We start from the raw sequence: 18,406 nt of genomic DNA on the forward strand, positions 1-18,406 counted from the left end.
ATAGTGCCACGAGCCTCACCAGAAACACATTTTACTCTTTAGAAAACAAGCTTTAAAGTAAAGTTTAACCCAAGCAATGGAATTGTTGTTGTGAAATGACACAAAAGCAAACAAGAAACCAGAAATCAAACGTGTATAGAAATGTACTGAATAATAAAGTTGGTATATACATGTATATGCCAGTTATACTGCACAACATGACCCTCTGGGCTAGAACGACTTCAGGAGTTCAGGTCAACGGGTCATCAAGCAGAAAAACTTGCATACAGAATAGAAAATGAGAACTGGAAGTAGAAAACAGCTCAAGGCCACAAATGGGTCTTCATGATCAACGCAGCAAAAAAAATCCATCACCCGGATTCGGGCTTCAGCTGGCACCTTCACAATAATGTTTACTAGTTCAGCAAAATAGACGCCACACTAAACTCCAAAACATAAAAGTGAACCAAAAGTTAAAAAAAAAGCATATATGATTTGATTATTCTATAACAAGTTTATATTTTCTCTTCTCCGAGCGCATCCTCGACAATTGGTCAGTATTATAAGAGAGGCAACTCAACTCAAGTCACACCATTTTACATGAATTTTAGACGATTATCTAGACGAAATATAAAAAAAAAGATGTGGTATGATTGCCAATAAGACAACTATCCACAAAAGACCAACATGACACATACATTAACAACTATAGGTCACCGTACGGCCTTCAACAAGGAGCAAAGCCCATACCACATAGTGAGCTATAACAGCCCCCGATAAGACAATGTAAAACAATTCAAACGAGAAAACTAACGGCCTTATTTAAGTAAAAAAATGAACGAAAAACAAATACTAGTATGTAACACATAAACAAACGACAACCACTGAATTACAGGCTCTTGACTTGGGACATGCACATACATAAATAATGTGGCGGAGTTAAACATGTAAGCGGGATCCCAACCCTCCTCCTAACCTGGGATAGTGGTATAACAGTACAACATAAGAACGAACTATAAAATCAGTTGAAAAAGGCTTAACCCAGCAGATAGACAAAAATCAAGTGGAAGTGGCCCGGTCTTTATACATCCCGACACAAAAAGACACAATGAACAGATCTGAGAGTACTCGCAGTTATCTGACAGCTAGTTCAAAGCCACTAACAACTAATAAAAAAATCATGCATCTAAGACTAAACTATCAATCCGTATACGTACACATTCAACATCCAATGGATTCAATGTAAAGACGTCAAAAGCAGCCAGAGAAAAACATGACCTTGTGCAATACCAAGTTACAGGTATCGACATATTGTACAGCCATGAATATGTATATGTATATAACATACTAGTGATATTTTGTTAGCTTTTAATTTACTGATAACAAAATCAATATTTGTACCAATAGAAACAATATTATAGGATCTTATTACAGTGTTTAATAGGTAACCTTTCAGAATAAGTTTATTTAAAGGAGCGACAAGTTTACATGGATCATTTCTAAATTTCCGGGCACGGTCAACAACATTTCCGTTAAAATGAGGATGTGCTATCCCGTTTGAAATAAGTTTTCTACAGGTACAACCAAATTTCAAAACCAAATCTTTATATCTATGGAAAAATTTAGTAAAGGTTTTAAGTAATTTTAGTTACGATATCCCTGGTTTAATAATTTTCCAGTAATGCATAGATTGATAGGTTAACATCAAAAACGCCACAACAGACACGGGCATAGCGAACAAGTTGTGAAATATAAACACCGTAAGATGATGCCAAAGGAACATCACCATCTAAAAATGGAAAATTAACAATAGAGAACGAAAAATCGTCTCTTTTGTCGTAAATTTTAGTGTGGAGTTTCCCGTTTAAAACTGAAATATCTAAATCCAGGAAAGGAGAGTTATACCGAATAAATTTTATTTATTTAAAGTAAGTTCCTTGGGGGTAAATTTCAGCAGCATATTGAGAAATTTCTTGATTATTTAACGAAAAATATCATCAAGATAACGGTAACGATGTTGTTGAATATATCAATTAAATGCAATTTCGACGGGTCTTTACTGAGTTTAGTCATAAACTGTGATTCGTAACAGTACAAAAACAAGTCTGTTATTAAAGGGACACAATTAGTGTCCATGGGGATACCTACAACCTTCAAGTCAATGTCGTGTGTGTATTTAAGCGGCAAGTATTTCAGTCTATGAAAAGAGTGCTACAGGTAAAATAAGAGCGTCAGTAATAAACAGACTGATGTTTATGCAATTGGGAAAAGTGTTATTGAGTCTTTAAAAAGGAAAACAAAACAATGCTATGTATCATGGTTTAAAATTTTATGCAGACTATATATGGAATAAGATAAAAAAAAAAAAAAAAAAAAAAAAAAAAAAAAAACATTCCTCAGGATATTATCTGTTCATATATTATTCTTGTAAAAGTGTGTATTAACATCATACCATGCATTCGAACTATAATACTTTAATCCTTAAATATGTTATACACAACTAGTAGTTGCTCGTATAATAACATGTACCAGAACAGTTTAAATAATTGTTATCTTCTGTTTCTTCTTTTTTTCTTTTTTTCTTTTTTTATCTTTTCTTTTATCTGTGGATAATTTTTTTTCAATAAGGGGTTTGATGCTGTTTGGGGTAGGGTATGTTACATTTTTGCAAATAACATTAACATTTTATATGATGGATTTTTCTCATAATTTATTTAGCGGATATCAAAGCAGACTTATTATCTAAGGTGTTTTGTTTTTCTTATTCAATTTGTGAAGTGTAGGAGAAAAACAAAGCTGTTTTATATCATAAACATACAATCTTTCAATAGAAAGGAAATAGAATAATATACTATGTTATTATCTGACTAAGTTATCGTTCTTCTCTCATATATCATATAGTTTTTTCAGTGTTTTTTTTTACACAAAACAATCTGCCATGTTTACGAATCGTAAGAGTTAAATTTCACTAAACCTTATTTAGGCAGACATACACTATTAAATCAATCCATTGATATATATTATTTGGCGTGTGTGTGCTTGCTGGTGTATTTTTCTCTCTTTTCTCGTCCATGAAGTTTCATTATCATTTCAGTAGATTTGTGCAGCAATAATGGATGTGAAATATTTCATTGTTTTAATTTCTGTCCTAAGTATGACCGAACAAATATATTCAAAATCAATACAGAATATAACATCATTGGACGAAGACTCTATAAAAAGTCGACTGGAACTTCTGGAAACCAAACTTACTATGTTAGAAAATGAAAGTGAGTATAAATTTATTTTTTGTGTTCTATCATGCAACTCAGTTGACAAGAAAAAGTCTTAACTTTGTTGTGATACAAACAAAATTTCTGTCTCTCGAACAGTTAAGATTAATGAGTACATTTTACAATCACTTTAAGTCGAAAGCTATTTTCCCCTTAAAGAGTTCACAGAAGATTCCGAAGTACAGACACAAATGTATCGGTCGATTGACCCCACTGATGGTTAGTCACTCTCTCTACTATTTCAGTTTTGTCAAATATGTGCATGTATTAACTTTGTGATTAATTAAATACGCTTGTACCCATTTATTTTCTCATCACTTTGCCCTTGTCGTCCGTCGTCGTCGCCCGTTCTCACAAATCTGCCCCTTTGAAATATGTGGTTAAATTTAAGAAAAAAAGGGATGTAACAGTACAACATAAGAGTAAACTATATAAATCAGTTGAAAAGGGCTTAACCCATCAGATCGATAAAAAGCATAAAAAATGTATGGTATCTAGAGCAAGTTGTTAGTATCTACACGTACGTCGTTATGCCTTTGGTAGAGAATTTGTGTATCGTCAATGATACCACATCTTCGTATTTCTATAATGTCTACATATTTTTTTTTCATATCGTAGTTATTCAACAGTATCGATATGTGTTCTTACTGTCAATATCACAACCAACCACGCGAAAATGCCAAGATGACGTGGATGTCGCACGTAACTATAAGAATTTCAATGATTAGCAAAACCCATACTGCAAAGTCATCTATAATTATAAAAACAAAATGAAAAAATGTAACCAAACACTTACATCAATGTAGATACATGTAGCTCAGTTTTTCTTAACAATTTTTTACATACAAAGTGTACTTCTATTATCATTGATACACAATACCATAATTTATGTAATGTGTTCTCAAATCTACAACGAAATTTAACAAGATATTGTATTCAAAGATAATCAATCGCTATATTTACAAGATCATGTTATTTGATGATGGTCAAGTGCCAACCTCAATGGAGGACTTATGTGTAGACATGTTATGGTCACCCGGACATGAACATCCGGTAACCCCTTTGCCTGGCAAGACTTTCTTTTGAATCCTCTTAATTTATTGGTGTGATTATTCCGTCAAACGAAAGGGTTTAAAGGGCATCGTGTTTGGTTTTGTGGGATGCAGCCATGTCCCGTCAGAATAGGGATTTATAACCGATGCATCGTGTTTGGTTTTGCGGGATGCAGCCATGTCCCGTCAGAATAGGGATTTAAAACCGATGCATCGTGTTTGGTTTTGCGGGATGCAGCCATGTCCTGTCAGAATAGGGATTTATAACCGATGCATCGTGTTTGGTTTTGAGGGATGCAGCCATGTCCCGACAGAATAGGGATTTATAACCGATGCATCGTGTTTGGTTTTGCGGGATGCAGCCATGTCCCGTCAGAATAGGGATTTATAACCGATGCATCGTGTTTGGTTTTGAGGGATGCAGCCATGTCCCGACAGAAAAGGGATTTATAATCCGATGCATCGTGAAGTGATTGCCTAACTCTCTGAAAAACTGTAGATGGCCTGTTTCAAGGCGAAACAAGTCCATATCCAACATACCTTAAATTTTCCAAAGGCAGTCTAAATGTTTCGCCCTTCGTCCCGTTCCACTAGTGCCTTGCAAAACCCTTCTCTTGCTACAAACCTCCTAAATATGCATGACATTTTTGCTGTTGAACCTTTAAAAAAACATTAAAAAAAGCACAATCAATCAACAAATGTCGCATTGAAAATTGTAAAATTTTACTGGAATATTTATCTTGAAAAGATACAAAATTTCTAAGTAGATATAGGAAGATGTGGTATGAGCGCCAATGAGACAACTCGCCATCCAAATAACAATTTATAAAAGTAAACCATTATAGGTCAAGGTACGGCCTTCAACACGGAGCATAAGCTCACACCGAACAACAAACTATAAAGGTCCCCCAAAAATTAGTAATATAATTTATGTAACACCATTCAAACTGGAAAACCAACGGTCTAATCTATATAAAAACACTTAATTCCGGGGCAATGTAGAAAGCTAAAAAGAATTAATTGTATTTCACTAACACTTTATTCTTCTTTTTTTTTTTACGTCAAACTCATTTATATTTCAGGAGAAAAACAACCAGTATTGTTTTATGCAATTATAAAACAGAGCGAATTTAGCTTGAACACACATTCTACTGTTGTATTTATATTTCAGGAGAAAAACAACCAGTATTGTTTTATGCAATTATAAAACAGAGCGAATTTAGCTTGAACACACATTCTACTGTTGTATTCGAGACCATCATTATCAACGAAGGGGGCCATTACAATAACAATGATGGAATATTTGTAGCTCCCAGAGATGGGATTTATATGTTTTCATGGACAGTTTCCACAGTGAATAGTGCCTACATATTAACCGAGTTAGTAGTTGAAGAGAACGTTATAAGCTCTACTGGAGAGAGAGAAGTGGACTCTAGTTCTTACACATCTGCATCAATGACAGCTTTCTGTAGAATGAGAAAAGATGACCATGCTTGGATTAGAACAACAGGTTGGGGTACAGCAAATTTTATACATAGTAAAGATACATATGCTCGGACTTCATTTCTGGGATTACTCGTTCATCCAGAATAATTTTAAAAGAGAAGCGTGATTTTTAGAAGAACTCTCTCCGAACCCGACGATGTCCAAAATGGACATATTACTCTCAACCACACTGGCTGCTAGCGGAATGGCTACTAGTGAGCGGATACTCGTTTGAGGATTGTCAAATTAATTTGCTTTACAGTTACATAGTAGGGAAAACTACTAATGTATAATTGATCTTCATTGCAAAATTTGTCCTGTGATATATAAATAAACACCATGGTGTTATATTATATATTTTAAATCGATGATGATGATGTTTTTGAAAGACCTGTAATGATAAATAGGAATACACATTTTTTATTCCCTTTATGGCTCTCACTTAGTGTTTATCCAATCTAATTGAAATGTTGATCTCTGATTACGTTATACTGCATCTAGATACACAACGTGTTAAAATTGCCAAAAACTGTGTTCAATAATTCATTTCTTGTTTGAAGTTCGTTTATCTAGTCGGTTTGGTCAAATTCAAAATTAATATGGTAATATATGCTGGTTGTATAGCTCTTTTAACTTTTCATAATTGCCAATGAGATAACTCTCCACCAGAGACCATTTTTTACTTGAAGTTATTTATTAACGGTGAAGTTTTGGTGAATTTTAAAGAAGTTGTCCGTACAACAATCAATAGAAAACACTCATGGCATTTTGGCAAAGTGGCAGTCCGTTCATTAATTTTCAAACTGTCAACAACAAAAAGTAAAATGACAAAAATACTGAACTCCGAGGAAAATTCTAAACGGGAAGTCCTTAATAAAATGTCACAATCAAATGATAAAACACATCAAACGAATGGACAACAACTGTCATATTCCTGACTTGGTACAGGCGTTTTCAATTGTAGAAAATGGTGGATGGAACCTGATTTTATAGCGGTAAACCTCTCACTTGTATGACAGTCGCATCAAATTACGTTAATATATTTACAACGATGCGTGAACAAAACAGACAAACAATGTAATTATAGGTAAAATAGTCAAAATATGGTAAATACAGCAGTCATCACTGAATCTCAAAACAAACAAACATTTACAAAAAGCACAAAAAGCATCTATCAAATTAAAAAAACCACATTCATTGCTTCGATTGTTTCAAGTTCAACTGGTCCAGTAAATTGTCCCTAATGTCGTAACATTGTTTGTACAAGCATCATTTAAGATATTGAAAGCGAGATAACTCAAATATCACACTACATAAAAAAGGAGGTGTGATATGATTGGGAATAAGATAACGTTACACCAGAGATAAAATTTGGTAGAAGGTTAGCAACTATCGGTCACCATACGACCTTCAATAATGAGAAAACACACAACACATACATGTAGCAAGCTATAAATGTTAGCTAGAAAAAAATTCTAAGGTTTTTAAATGTCTCGCTATACTTGAAGTTATTTCTATTCAGTGATATTTTAGTGATATTCAGAAAACTTGTTTGTCCTCTGTAAAAAAAAAATGAATTTCTGGACCAATTGATATCTAAAGGTCAGTAGGATTAAATTATTTCTATTGATGCAATAAACGTCTAAGCATTGAAGTATAGTTAAATATTTCCTAAAGTTTCAACATCTCGTTCAGTAGGTTAATGAAAGAATTGATCGAAGTAACTTTTGAACTAATGTTTTTATGTTTTGGACATATGGCATGGACAAATATTTTTATCATGATAGAAAGGGTTCAGGGAGCTTTTTGTTCCTTTCATAGTGTTTAGAAACAGGGTTGCATCTAGTTACCTTGAAATTCCACGATATGTTTGTTTACAATCACATGTTTTATGTTCAGATGTAGTACCCTATTACTTTCGTATTCCATATTTTCGCTATTATGTATGCTATTAGCAAAGTGTAAGTGTAGGTGTTGAGAAACTTGATATCAGCTATTAAAAGCGATTGAATAATAAAATTCTTAATATTTAAGTTACGCCATATGTTTATGATATGGTGTAAGTTAAGCTTTTAAATTGTGTTTGTTCAAAACAACTTAAAAATTCATGTCTCAAGCACGCATTCAAATTGTTTGGAGTCATATTTCCCCAAACCATTAAAGGCGGGAAAGCACAAGTTAATTGCACATAACGTTTATTCTCTTGTATTTAATCTTTTTTGAATTGCTAGCTGGTATATTTGTTTTCTTTTTGTGATTCGTAACTTTTTTTTATCGTTTAATGTTCAACAAAATGAAAATGAATTATTTCATTCTTTTATCTATTGTCTTGAATATTACTGGATTAACTTTTTCAAAGTCAATACAAAATATAACATCATTAGACGAAGATTCAATGAATAGCCGACTGGAATTATTGGAAGCCAAAGTAACTGTGTTACAAAATGAAAGTAAGTATTTTAGACATAAGAGAGCTATTTTCAAATGCAACCAATTTCATTCACACCTAAAATTCTTGAAAAAAAAACATTTTTGATCCCGAACTTTTCGGGATAACTTTCAATCGATTATATAGTAATATGATTTTTCTTAAAACTTTTTTAATATAAAAATGTTTTATAATATTTGTATCAAAATACATTCAATTTTAATATTTGCATGTCGTAAACACGTGTTGAATTAAAGGTATCAAGTAAATTATTGAAAACTAATTTTATATAATAAAAAAAGTACTTTTTAAATTTCTTCTTGTTTGTCTGGTTTTAGACATTGATCCTATGGTTGAATCAAATGCAAGAACATTGCTCGTTACTCCTTGAAAATACGTATTTCGAATTAACGACATAAATATATAAGTATTTAAAAAGATGTGGCATGATTGCAAATGTGAAAATTTTTATATTTTTTTTCTCAAAATGACGCCCAATGAAAGCTGTTCCTATTTTGCAACGAAAATTTTCGAAAAACTATAATTGGTCCCCACTCATTATATTTACAAGATTTTCTTATCTATAGAAGGGCAATTGACAACTTTAAATGCTGACTAAGATACAGAAATATGGTGACTTGGACATCTCTTGTTCCGAAAAAAAAATCCCTTGCTAAAGTGGAACACGACAAGACTTCCTTTAAACAGGTACATGCATGTCTATGATTATTCCGTCAACCGAAATTGTTAAAAGGGAAGTCTTGTTTGTTGTATCTGTCAAGTGGTTCAGGATGCAGCCACTCTGTTTGATTGTTTGATTGCTACCCAGTTCTATTCAAATACGTTTAATGTGATGCCTCGTTTAGAGAAGTTCACGCTCTCAGAATTGCTGTAGTAGGCATTTTTCAAGACGACCTTTTTCCGTATCCAATAATCGTAAATTGTCAAACGAGGGTCCACATTTACTGTTCGTTATCTTGGTCGACCAGAACAATGTAAGATCTTCCTCTTTCATTTAATGATAATTTGTTTAAGTCGTCATTGTTTGTCTGACATCGGACTTGGACTACTTTTTAACTGAGTTTACTGTGCGTATCGTTATGTGTTTCTATAATTACATTGACTAGAATTATAGGGGGAGGGTTGAGATTTCACAAAACAGAATTACATGTTTTAACCCCGTTGCATTTTAACTCCTGTTCTAAGTCATTAGCATCTGGCCTTAGTTAGTCTTGTATGGTTTTTTTTAATTTCAGTTCATTTGTATGCTTTGGAGTTAAGTATGAGATCCAATTTCTCTGAGCTAGACTGAATGATACCCATTTCTGTTTAGGGGTCAGCAGAAACCCGCCACCGGTGGGAGATGTTCTCTCTGTATTGACGACCAATTGGTAGACTTCGGCTGTTTTGTTTTGTTTTGTTTTTCTTTTTGGTTAGAAAGTTTTCTCTTTGACACATTCCCTATTTATATTTTCAATTCTTATCAATAAAAAAACGTCATGAATATTTAGAATCTAATTAAATCAATATCCACACCTATTTCCATTGAACATTTACCTTGAAGATAAAAACCTTGGTATTTTTTTCATAATTCTAACTCATTTATATTTCAGGGAAAAGACAACCAGTATTGTTTTATGCAACTATAAAACAGAGCGAATTTACATTGAATACACATTCTACTGTTGTATTCGAGACCGTCATTATCAACGAAGGCGGCCATTACAACAACAACGATGGAATATTTGTAGCCCCCCGGGATGGAATATATATGTTTTCATGGACGGTTTGCACAGTGAATGCGAATTACATAATAACGGAGTTGGTAGTTGAAGAGAACATTATAAGCTCTACTGGGGAGAGAGACGTTGATGTTGGAGCTTTTTCGTCCGCTTCAATGACAGCTTTCTGTAGAATGCAGAAAGATGAGCATGCCTGGATTCGAACAACTAGCTATAACACTGCTAATTATTTTTATAGTATGGACCGGCATCCCCGCACGTCTTTTCTTGGATTACTTGTTGATTAAGGAAGTTGCCTACTATGTATTTTCATACGACTGTTCTAGATGAATAATTGATAACAATTATAGAAAAGCAGATACTTAGATCAATGTAGTTTTCAAATAGAACTTTTAAAGCCAATGGAAATTCAGCGGTAAACTAGTTTTTCTACACGTTTATACATTTAACATTAGAACCCTTTTTCGTTAAAAAAAACTATGGAAAATAATAAGGATTAGATGATATTTGTTTATGTGCAGTGACTTGGTTACGAAAAAGAACATTGGGGTTAGCATGCACAGCTTTTTTTAAAATATAATGTAAAGGCACTACATAGATGAATTCAGAGGATTCCGAATATCGGACGCAAAGTCAAAAGCAAGAACAGAAAACATAGTTGCGATTGACTTAAACTAATGGCCACAGACCACAATTAATTCCTCTATTAGTTCTTTATAACTTTTTGTCTTATTAAAAAAATTGCACCGAATCTTTTTGTCCAATTTTTTGTGTGTGTAATGTATAGTACTAGTCCAAAAATATATCCAAAATTCAGAAAGATTGCTTTCACACAACTTACAAATTTAGCCAATACACATCCATACCCCTATGGACAAGTCAAGAGATGTTCCGAAAACTGTAAATATTACCTTTTTGCACTTGACCTAATCACTCTTTCCATATTAAAATCAGTTAAAATACCTTCAACAAAAAGTTATTTCACCTCTCTTCTTTCATTTCCACCCCATAAAAACTAACAAATGAATGAAAAAGGCAAAGAAAAAAAATTAAGAAAAAATACACTATAATTAAAGGGAACTATATTCGTGAACAACGAAAAGTAGGGTCATTAATTGTGGTTTTGGGCCTAATAAAACATAATATAAAAAGATAATGCATCCGTCTGTAAATAAGAATAATGCTAGTCTAGCCTGCTTCCGTCTGTCTGTCATACTGATACTGGGTTTAATTCTTGTCCATTCGTTTTTTATGCGTTTTGTTACTTGATTTTGCCATGTGATTATAGACTTGCCGAATTGATTTTCCTCTGAGTTCAGTATTTTTGTGATTTTACTTTTTAGTATTCTCCATGAAATACAGTTATCGGAGAATATAACATGTTAAAACTTTCATGCTGCATTATCGTTCCGTCGTTTATTTTCGTATGTTGTATTGTAATTTAATAAAAATAGTTCATGTACTATGTGATACATTTGTAAATGTCAAGCAATACTTAATACATAACGATGTAATTTCTAGTTATTTATTTGTTTAATCCTTGTCATAATAAGTTGAGATTCAGTTTATCTTATTTCTACATTTATTTTGATGTTTTGGTGTTTTATTTGCAGTTGTTTGGATGCTGATTCATTGCATGCAGGAAACCCTCAGGTGTGTTTTTTTTTATTAGATATTTCGAGCACATTTGATGTCGAATTTATCAAAGTCTGTTCTCATGTTTGATCACTTGGTTGTTGCCAACCTTTTGTCTCGTTATCATCACGTCTAGGATCCCACCTCTAAATTCATTTATTTGTGTTATTGAAAACTCAACACCGTTTCTATTTTTTTTCCATTTTTGATATATTTGAATATGATCGTGTCAAATGAAACGTGTTGTCTAAATTATATATATAAAAAAAGTTGTTTTAAAAATATGATGGCTCCTTTATGTTATGTAAAACCTATATTTTTATAAAAATTAAAAAAAAAAACCATTTGTCCAGTTAAAAAATCACAACACCTCTTTACCTAAGATTGATTCATTGATTAATGCTTAACACCACATTCAACACTATTGTGCTATTTCGTGACAGTAATTTTTAAGAAGCGGTCGTGGATTGTAACAGGCTATACATTGTATGTATCTGACCGTAAGACAAGTACCTATGCTGACGAGGTTACAGAGTCTAGGGACCGACACTTGAATATGCAGCGAAAATTAAACAAGTAACAGGTAATCTCTATATAATTACACACATGTTATCATTTATAGATGTGAAAGAGTTGTTTGGGTCAAAAATTTATATACCCCCCTTTCCCCCTTTCCCTCGCTAAAAAGGTGTTACAGCCGTTCACAGTATAAAGGTTCATCCTGTTGTTTTACAAGTGACAGCGTCACGTCATCTGTTTCTCAGGAATGCACGAATGATAGTTGTCTCTTTTTGAAAAAAATGTTTGAGCCATACCTATATTTCGGACTCAAAACTCTTTTCTTCATCTCTCGAAACTTCGTGCTGATCTGAGATGCAGCAAATACCATTTTTTAAATCTAAAGTTTCACCGACCGAGTTTGATTTCCCTCCTACCTTGCTTCTAGCTCGCTATGCAACAAGACCTCAATGACGATAAGATCGAATGATGTAAGAATTTCTATTCAATAGGAATATTATACAATTATGGAGATGTGGTACATTTTTGTACATGTATGATTGCTATCGAGAAAACTATTCATCATAACTCAAATGACGTGAAAGTTACCAAAGTATAATAGGTTCTATACGACCTTCCAAAATGAGAAAACCTTTCTGCAAATAATCAGCCTTAAAGACCCTGAAAATATGCAACAATCCAAAGTAATTGAAATATAACAGACACCTAATATTAAGTAAAATATCTGCATTACAGAACCATGACTTGAGACACCCACATAAAGATCGAACGCCATCTCTTTTCAACCTGGACAGCATTCAACATAAAAAAAAACCCAAAAAAAACCATATTAATGAACAATAACAAAAATTGGTAAACAGAAACCGTCTATCATACTTCCGGAGCATGTGTTGGCTCAATCTTCAGTTTTCTGTGAAGTGTTTTTGGGTCTGTCCCCATATCTTTGGTTACGGTTTTGCCCGTCTTTCTTCAACTAATGGTTTTATTTGCATGTTATTTCAGCTTTTTTTTTCAAGGATTAATGATATGCATGATGTCGTATTCCTGAATAAACTTGGTCATATTTGTAATATAAATGATTAAATATCCGTTTGACAATGCCACATGCGCAGCAAGATCTTCTAACCTTGCCAGAGAACCTGAGTTCGTGATGCTCATTCTTTAGATTCTAATTTGTGTTTTGTGCTTTTTCTTTTTCCTTTATTTTTGCCATGTGGTTGTAAGTTAATTTTAGACTAATGAGTTTGATTTTTTTTTGAAATCTTGTACCTCTCTTTTATTTCCATCAGGAAAAGTAAGACTTTCATCTAACACGGACAGTCAGTCATCAGATGGAGTTCGATTTGGGCCTCGGTTTTTCAAAACAATATTCATAATTATTCAAAATTTATAAATAGACAAGGAGGTGCGCTTTCAACCACTTTATAAACATTTACTAATACAATTGGTATTTCTGCTCCCGTGTCGATTTGGTGTCATGTTTGGCTTAGAAAATAGTCATAGTAACTGTTATAAAAAAAATTATAAACGGCAAGGAGGAGCGCTTTTAAAGAACTCATAAACATTGACTAATACAAATGTGATTACTGCGCCTGTCGCTGATCCAACTTGTGAAATCCCTCCGATCCACAACAGAGCCCGTTTCCCTTCTGCTCTGAAGACTCCAGCAATGGAGACCTTGACAAACGTCAATAATAAAGTAACTAACACCCAGACAGTGACCTAAAAAATAACAGTAAAATAATTAACTTTCAAATTGAATTAATTATGAAGACAGAAAATATACCAAACAAGATTGTGTCCATAGTACACGGATGCCCCACTCACTCTTTCATTTTCTATGTTTAGTGGACCGTGAAATACTAGCCAAATCTATAATTTAGCATTTAAATTAGAAAGATCACAGTCATCATAGGAAACATATCTTCTAAAGTTGAGCGGACGGACGAACGCATGTACGCATAGACCGAAAAACAGAACGAACCGCTATAATTGTCTACTACCGTAGATGGGGCACACAAATCTAAGCCTAAAATCTAATAAAAAACAGTCGCAAACATGCCGAAAATAAAAAAAACCGAATAGACAAATTACTATAATAAAAAAAAAACATTTTATAGAAAAGTAGATTGAACAAAATCCTGTAAATTCACATCTTCCTTTCACAAATGTTGTTGTTATAATATACTGCTTCGAAGTTCTTCTTTAACCAACATAAAATAATTGTATCTGAAAGACAATATACAACTTTATTTTCAACATAAAGCTTTTTTTCCTTAAAGGCTTTATACTTAAAATAGAATTTGTGTAAATACGGAAAACTATCAGAAAGCGGGAACTTTCTTAAGTAATCTACAATCTGGTCAAATGTTTAGATATAAGATATGATATGATCATGCCCGCTTGGTTAGTACTTATATCCGGTGTACTGATGATACACGTTGATGATTAGAATACAAGGATTCATACATGGAGCTGTATCAATGTGAACTTGCGTAAAGATTTTTAAGACTTCAGGGGAATGGCCCAACCCTTGTGGGACATATAATGGAGGGAATTTGCACCATTTTATTGTTACGTTTCGTAAGAAAGAAATACAGCAACCAGAACTTGTATAGTTCACTTGAAATAACCTCACTGTAAGCACCACCATGTATCATCAGTACACCGGATATAGGTACTAACCAAGCGGGCATGATCGATTTTGACCTTACATGGTAACGAAAATCTTTGGTTTGCTTTATCAATATTCAATGTAAATAATGAGACATCATTAATCATCAACCTACGACCAAATTATTTCTTAAAACAGCAATTATGTTTAGATTGAAGTACACATTGATATTATTTGAACAAAACAAAGATTTTGCATTACCGTGTAAGATCAAAATCGCTCACGCCCGCTTGGTTAGTACCTATATCCGCTGTACGATGATACACGGTGAGCACAATTCCAGCACTGGATGCTTTATTTGACAGCAAATTAAAATTGCAATTCACTCACGTGATATTTCCAACTATTTATTTTTTAAAACTCCTGTTTTGGTGTAATAAAATCTATAACAGTTTCCCTACTGTATGGTTCGAATCGGATGAAAACATAACAAATACAAAAGAGGAAAATTATAAACGTAAATAGAACATAATGTATTTTGTCATGTCATGTTATGTCAATTACAATTATGATACTATTGTCATACCATGATATGTATTATCAACAATGGTCCTACTAAACGACCAGCAAAAATATTAAAACATGTAACAAGACAGGTTTCTTCTTGGGTGAAATCGCTTTGATAGTATATGAGAATTAACGAGATGTGATACAAAAGTAACCAATGAGAAAGTTATAAAACGATTGATTGATTGATTGTTGGTGTTTAACGCAACTTCAATATTATTGGCTACTTTTGTTATTGGCGTTGGTAGAGCTTGCGACCAGAACTGCCGACCTTCTACATGAATATTCACAATGCTTGTGTTAGATTAGAATTGAACGTCCTTGCCACAAAGGTATATGTAGAGATACAGCTGACCACTCGGTTTACTAGGTCCCGCTACTATGACTACACAAATAAAAAACCATCATACTTACCACTACGCCTGTCCCGACTGTTGTATTATCAAAAGCTGGGTTTGGACTTTTAGCAGCTAGATATATGATATATCCTGCCAAGTTTGTTCCAATAAACGTTAAAACTGAAATACCATTTCTGGATTTTACTGTTATAAAACATGACACACAACACGCAATTGGATTCGAAATCTTTGCCAAAGTAGCAGCTAAATGGTAAGCCGCATTTCCGTTTGGTAATGTTGAGTATGACTGCAGTGCGGGCAGGGTTCCATTGGAAAGGCAATTTACCCATGCTATGATCACCAAATAATATGTAAACATCCCTCGCGTAAGACTATTGTTTTCAGTTATTTCTATTGACTGAGAACTGTGTTTCTTTGTCAAGAACTGGCAAGTGGAATATTGCTCATGCTGGCGAGTGTAATCTTGCTCATGCTGACGAATGAAATCTTGCTCATGCTGGCGAGTGGAATTATGTTCATGCTGACGAGTGGAACCTTGATCATACTGACAAGTGGAATCCTGATCCGAAGAAATAATAAGTTCATCTGAATCGTTTGCAGGAATTAATTTAGCAGTATTTTGATCTGATGTGAGTTCAAGGCCGTTCATTAGTTCCCGCTTTCTACTCCAATCTTGGTGTTTTACCTTTTCTTTTTTACAGTATGACGTGTAATTCAAAACGGTAAAGGATAAGATTGAAATGATTAACATAGTAAACAAAAAATAAAAGAATTCTTCTACTGTAAATCGTATGCTATGATATTCAGGCTGTGCAATGTAACTAGTCGAATTATCTGCTTTGTTGTAAATTGATACATTTTTGCATGTAAGCTGGCCAACTCCTTGTCCTAGTGCCACCATGCTTGGAATTAGTCCACTAAGGCCTTCTCCGATAAAATAACTCGTCATGTATTGCCGTTTAAAGGTGGCCATAAACGGCAAAAATAGAACTGATGTTGTACAATCGGTTAATGACAAGAAGAAATGAAGAACTAACAAGGCAGTGCTGTGTAATTCTCCTGCAACAACTGTTGTTTCTTTCCAGAAGAACGATAGAAGAAAGCATGATGTTGCCCCAGTACATAAAACAGCATAAACTGCAACTCGTTCCCACGTGTGTTTCTTGAAAACTATATACATTACGGTTATGAGTATAGGTCCAATATTTGCCATCTGTGTTATGATAGAGAGGTATGATGGGAGTTTCCATCCTTCCGGTAAATGTTGAACAAAAACAGGGATTTCTACAAACATTCCATTAATGTCTACCCATGATCCAATGCCAAACAAAACCACTAGTAAATAAACAATTATATTTACTTCTTTGCATTGAAATGCGTCCGTACCCATGTTGGTTTTTGTTTGTAACAGTTAACAAACTATATATGTTAACATGGTTCCAGACCGCGGACTAATACACTTTGTTCCTAGTGCAAAGAGTTAAATACTAGTGGAATCTAGTTTTAAATAATATTAATATCAATCATTCTGTTTTCTACATGCGTACAGAATAAAAGTGCATGTTTCATAACTTGTCATAACCTATATCACAGTAGTTTAAATACTACTACATTTTGTAACCCCATTTTAACTTTTTGACTTTCATTTACATCGTATTATTTTGGATCTCTAAGTGAAAATTTCATACAATACATGATTAAGATTTTTGTAGCTGATATCATCGTATATCCTAAAGTTCCATCAGACTCATATAAAATGTCTAACATTATGTAATGAAAGAGCATACTTTTTTGTTTTAAGAAACCGAACAAATTACAGATAAAAACGTATGTATAAATGATATGAATTCTACAGAACGCCCTTTTTGTTTTTGTACAGGGCCTTTGTTGTTTTGGTTTGGATGTCACATTTTCATTCTTTGCATTAAATTTTCTAATTTTGTTTGCAATATACTCAACACGAATGCGCTTGTCGTACATGTATCTATACATTTTTAGTTTAGTAATACTGATACTATCATTAAATTTACTATTCATACAAAAATAGGGAATAGAAATACAGTATTTATGATGTTCTTCCAATCGACAATAAAACTCATGAAAAGTATGGCATCCGCTCGTATGTAATGGATGTACAAGTACACAGACACGTCCAGTCAGAATGGAGACTTTAAAGCCGACGCCTGGTGTAAAAAGTATGTCATTTTCTTTACAAATTAATAACCATTGAGACAACTATGAGAAAGGGCAGTAGGTAGCTTGCTGTAAAGCTAACCTACTGTTCCTATCAAGAATATCTTCATTTTCAAGTGACAGTCAAAAATAATTCCATAGATTTTTTTTCAGTTGAATACATGTAATTTTATTCTTGATTTTAAGCGCTACTTTCAGCACTGTTTGTTGTTTCGTGGCGACTAGTTTTGATTTGTGGAGGAATCAGGAATGCCCGAAGAGAACTACTAAACCTTAACAGGAAATAAAGGCAACAGTAATATACCGCTGTTCGAAAGTGAAAGAAAACTGTCAATCTAAGGGAACGGCCTAATTATTTCAAGGAGGGATTGCGTTTTTTTTATTTATCATAAACACAATGATCCCCAATTTGATAAAAAAATATTATTGTTGTTAAGCAGATGACCTAAACAAATATTCTGAATCTAGATTTTACCCATACCTTGTAGTGGTAAAAATAAAACACTTAATGTGTGTTTTACGTATATTTTTTTTATCGTTTTTTTGTTTTGTATCATAATA

The 18,406-nt window shown here is 33.4% G+C and overlaps 2 protein-coding genes across 2 annotated transcripts; one reads left to right on the forward strand and one right to left on the reverse strand.

Moving 5' to 3' along the window:
* Positions 1 to 8,027: 8,027 nt before the first annotated feature.
* Positions 8,028 to 10,523, forward strand: LOC134709549 (heavy metal-binding protein HIP-like). Its single transcript, XM_063569711.1, has 2 exons — positions 8,028 to 8,238; positions 9,830 to 10,523. Exons 1-2 carry the CDS (start codon positions 8,070 to 8,072, stop codon positions 10,243 to 10,245), a joined length of 585 nt encoding a protein of 194 aa, XP_063425781.1. The 5' UTR covers positions 8,028 to 8,069; the 3' UTR covers positions 10,246 to 10,523.
* A 3,053-nt stretch (positions 10,524 to 13,576) lies between these two features.
* On the reverse strand, positions 13,577 to 17,092 carry LOC134709559 (solute carrier family 52, riboflavin transporter, member 3-B-like). Its single transcript, XM_063569722.1, has 2 exons — positions 15,708 to 17,092; positions 13,577 to 13,834 (listed from the first exon to the last, which is right to left on the reverse strand). Exons 1-2 carry the CDS (start codon positions 17,040 to 17,042, stop codon positions 13,634 to 13,636), a joined length of 1,536 nt encoding a protein of 511 aa, XP_063425792.1. The 5' UTR covers positions 17,043 to 17,092; the 3' UTR covers positions 13,577 to 13,633.
* Between the last annotated feature and the right edge of the window lie 1,314 nt (positions 17,093 to 18,406).

This window comes from Mytilus trossulus, chromosome 1 (assembly GCF_036588685.1).
Source record: "Mytilus trossulus isolate FHL-02 chromosome 1, PNRI_Mtr1.1.1.hap1, whole genome shotgun sequence".
In the NCBI taxonomy this organism is placed as follows: domain Eukaryota; kingdom Metazoa; phylum Mollusca; class Bivalvia; order Mytilida; family Mytilidae; genus Mytilus; species Mytilus trossulus.

What these genes read in the sequence shown, in the direction of transcription:
- LOC134709549 (XM_063569711.1), top strand. Translation starts at nt 8,070, where the DNA reads ATGTTCAACAAAATGAAAATGAATTATTTCATTCTTTTATCTATTGTC. An exon ending in AACTGTGTTACAAAATGAAA is followed by an intron (nt 8,239 to 9,829) that starts GTAAGTATTTTA and finishes TTTATATTTCAG; the next exon opens with GGAAAAGACAACCAGTATTG.
- LOC134709559 (XM_063569722.1), bottom strand. Translation starts at nt 17,042, where the DNA reads ATGGGTACGGACGCATTTCAATGCAAAGAAGTAAATATAATTGTTTAT. An exon ending in CAGTCGGGACAGGCGTAGTG is followed by an intron (nt 13,835 to 15,707) that starts GTAAGTATGATG and finishes GTTATTTTTTAG; the next exon opens with GTCACTGTCTGGGTGTTAGT.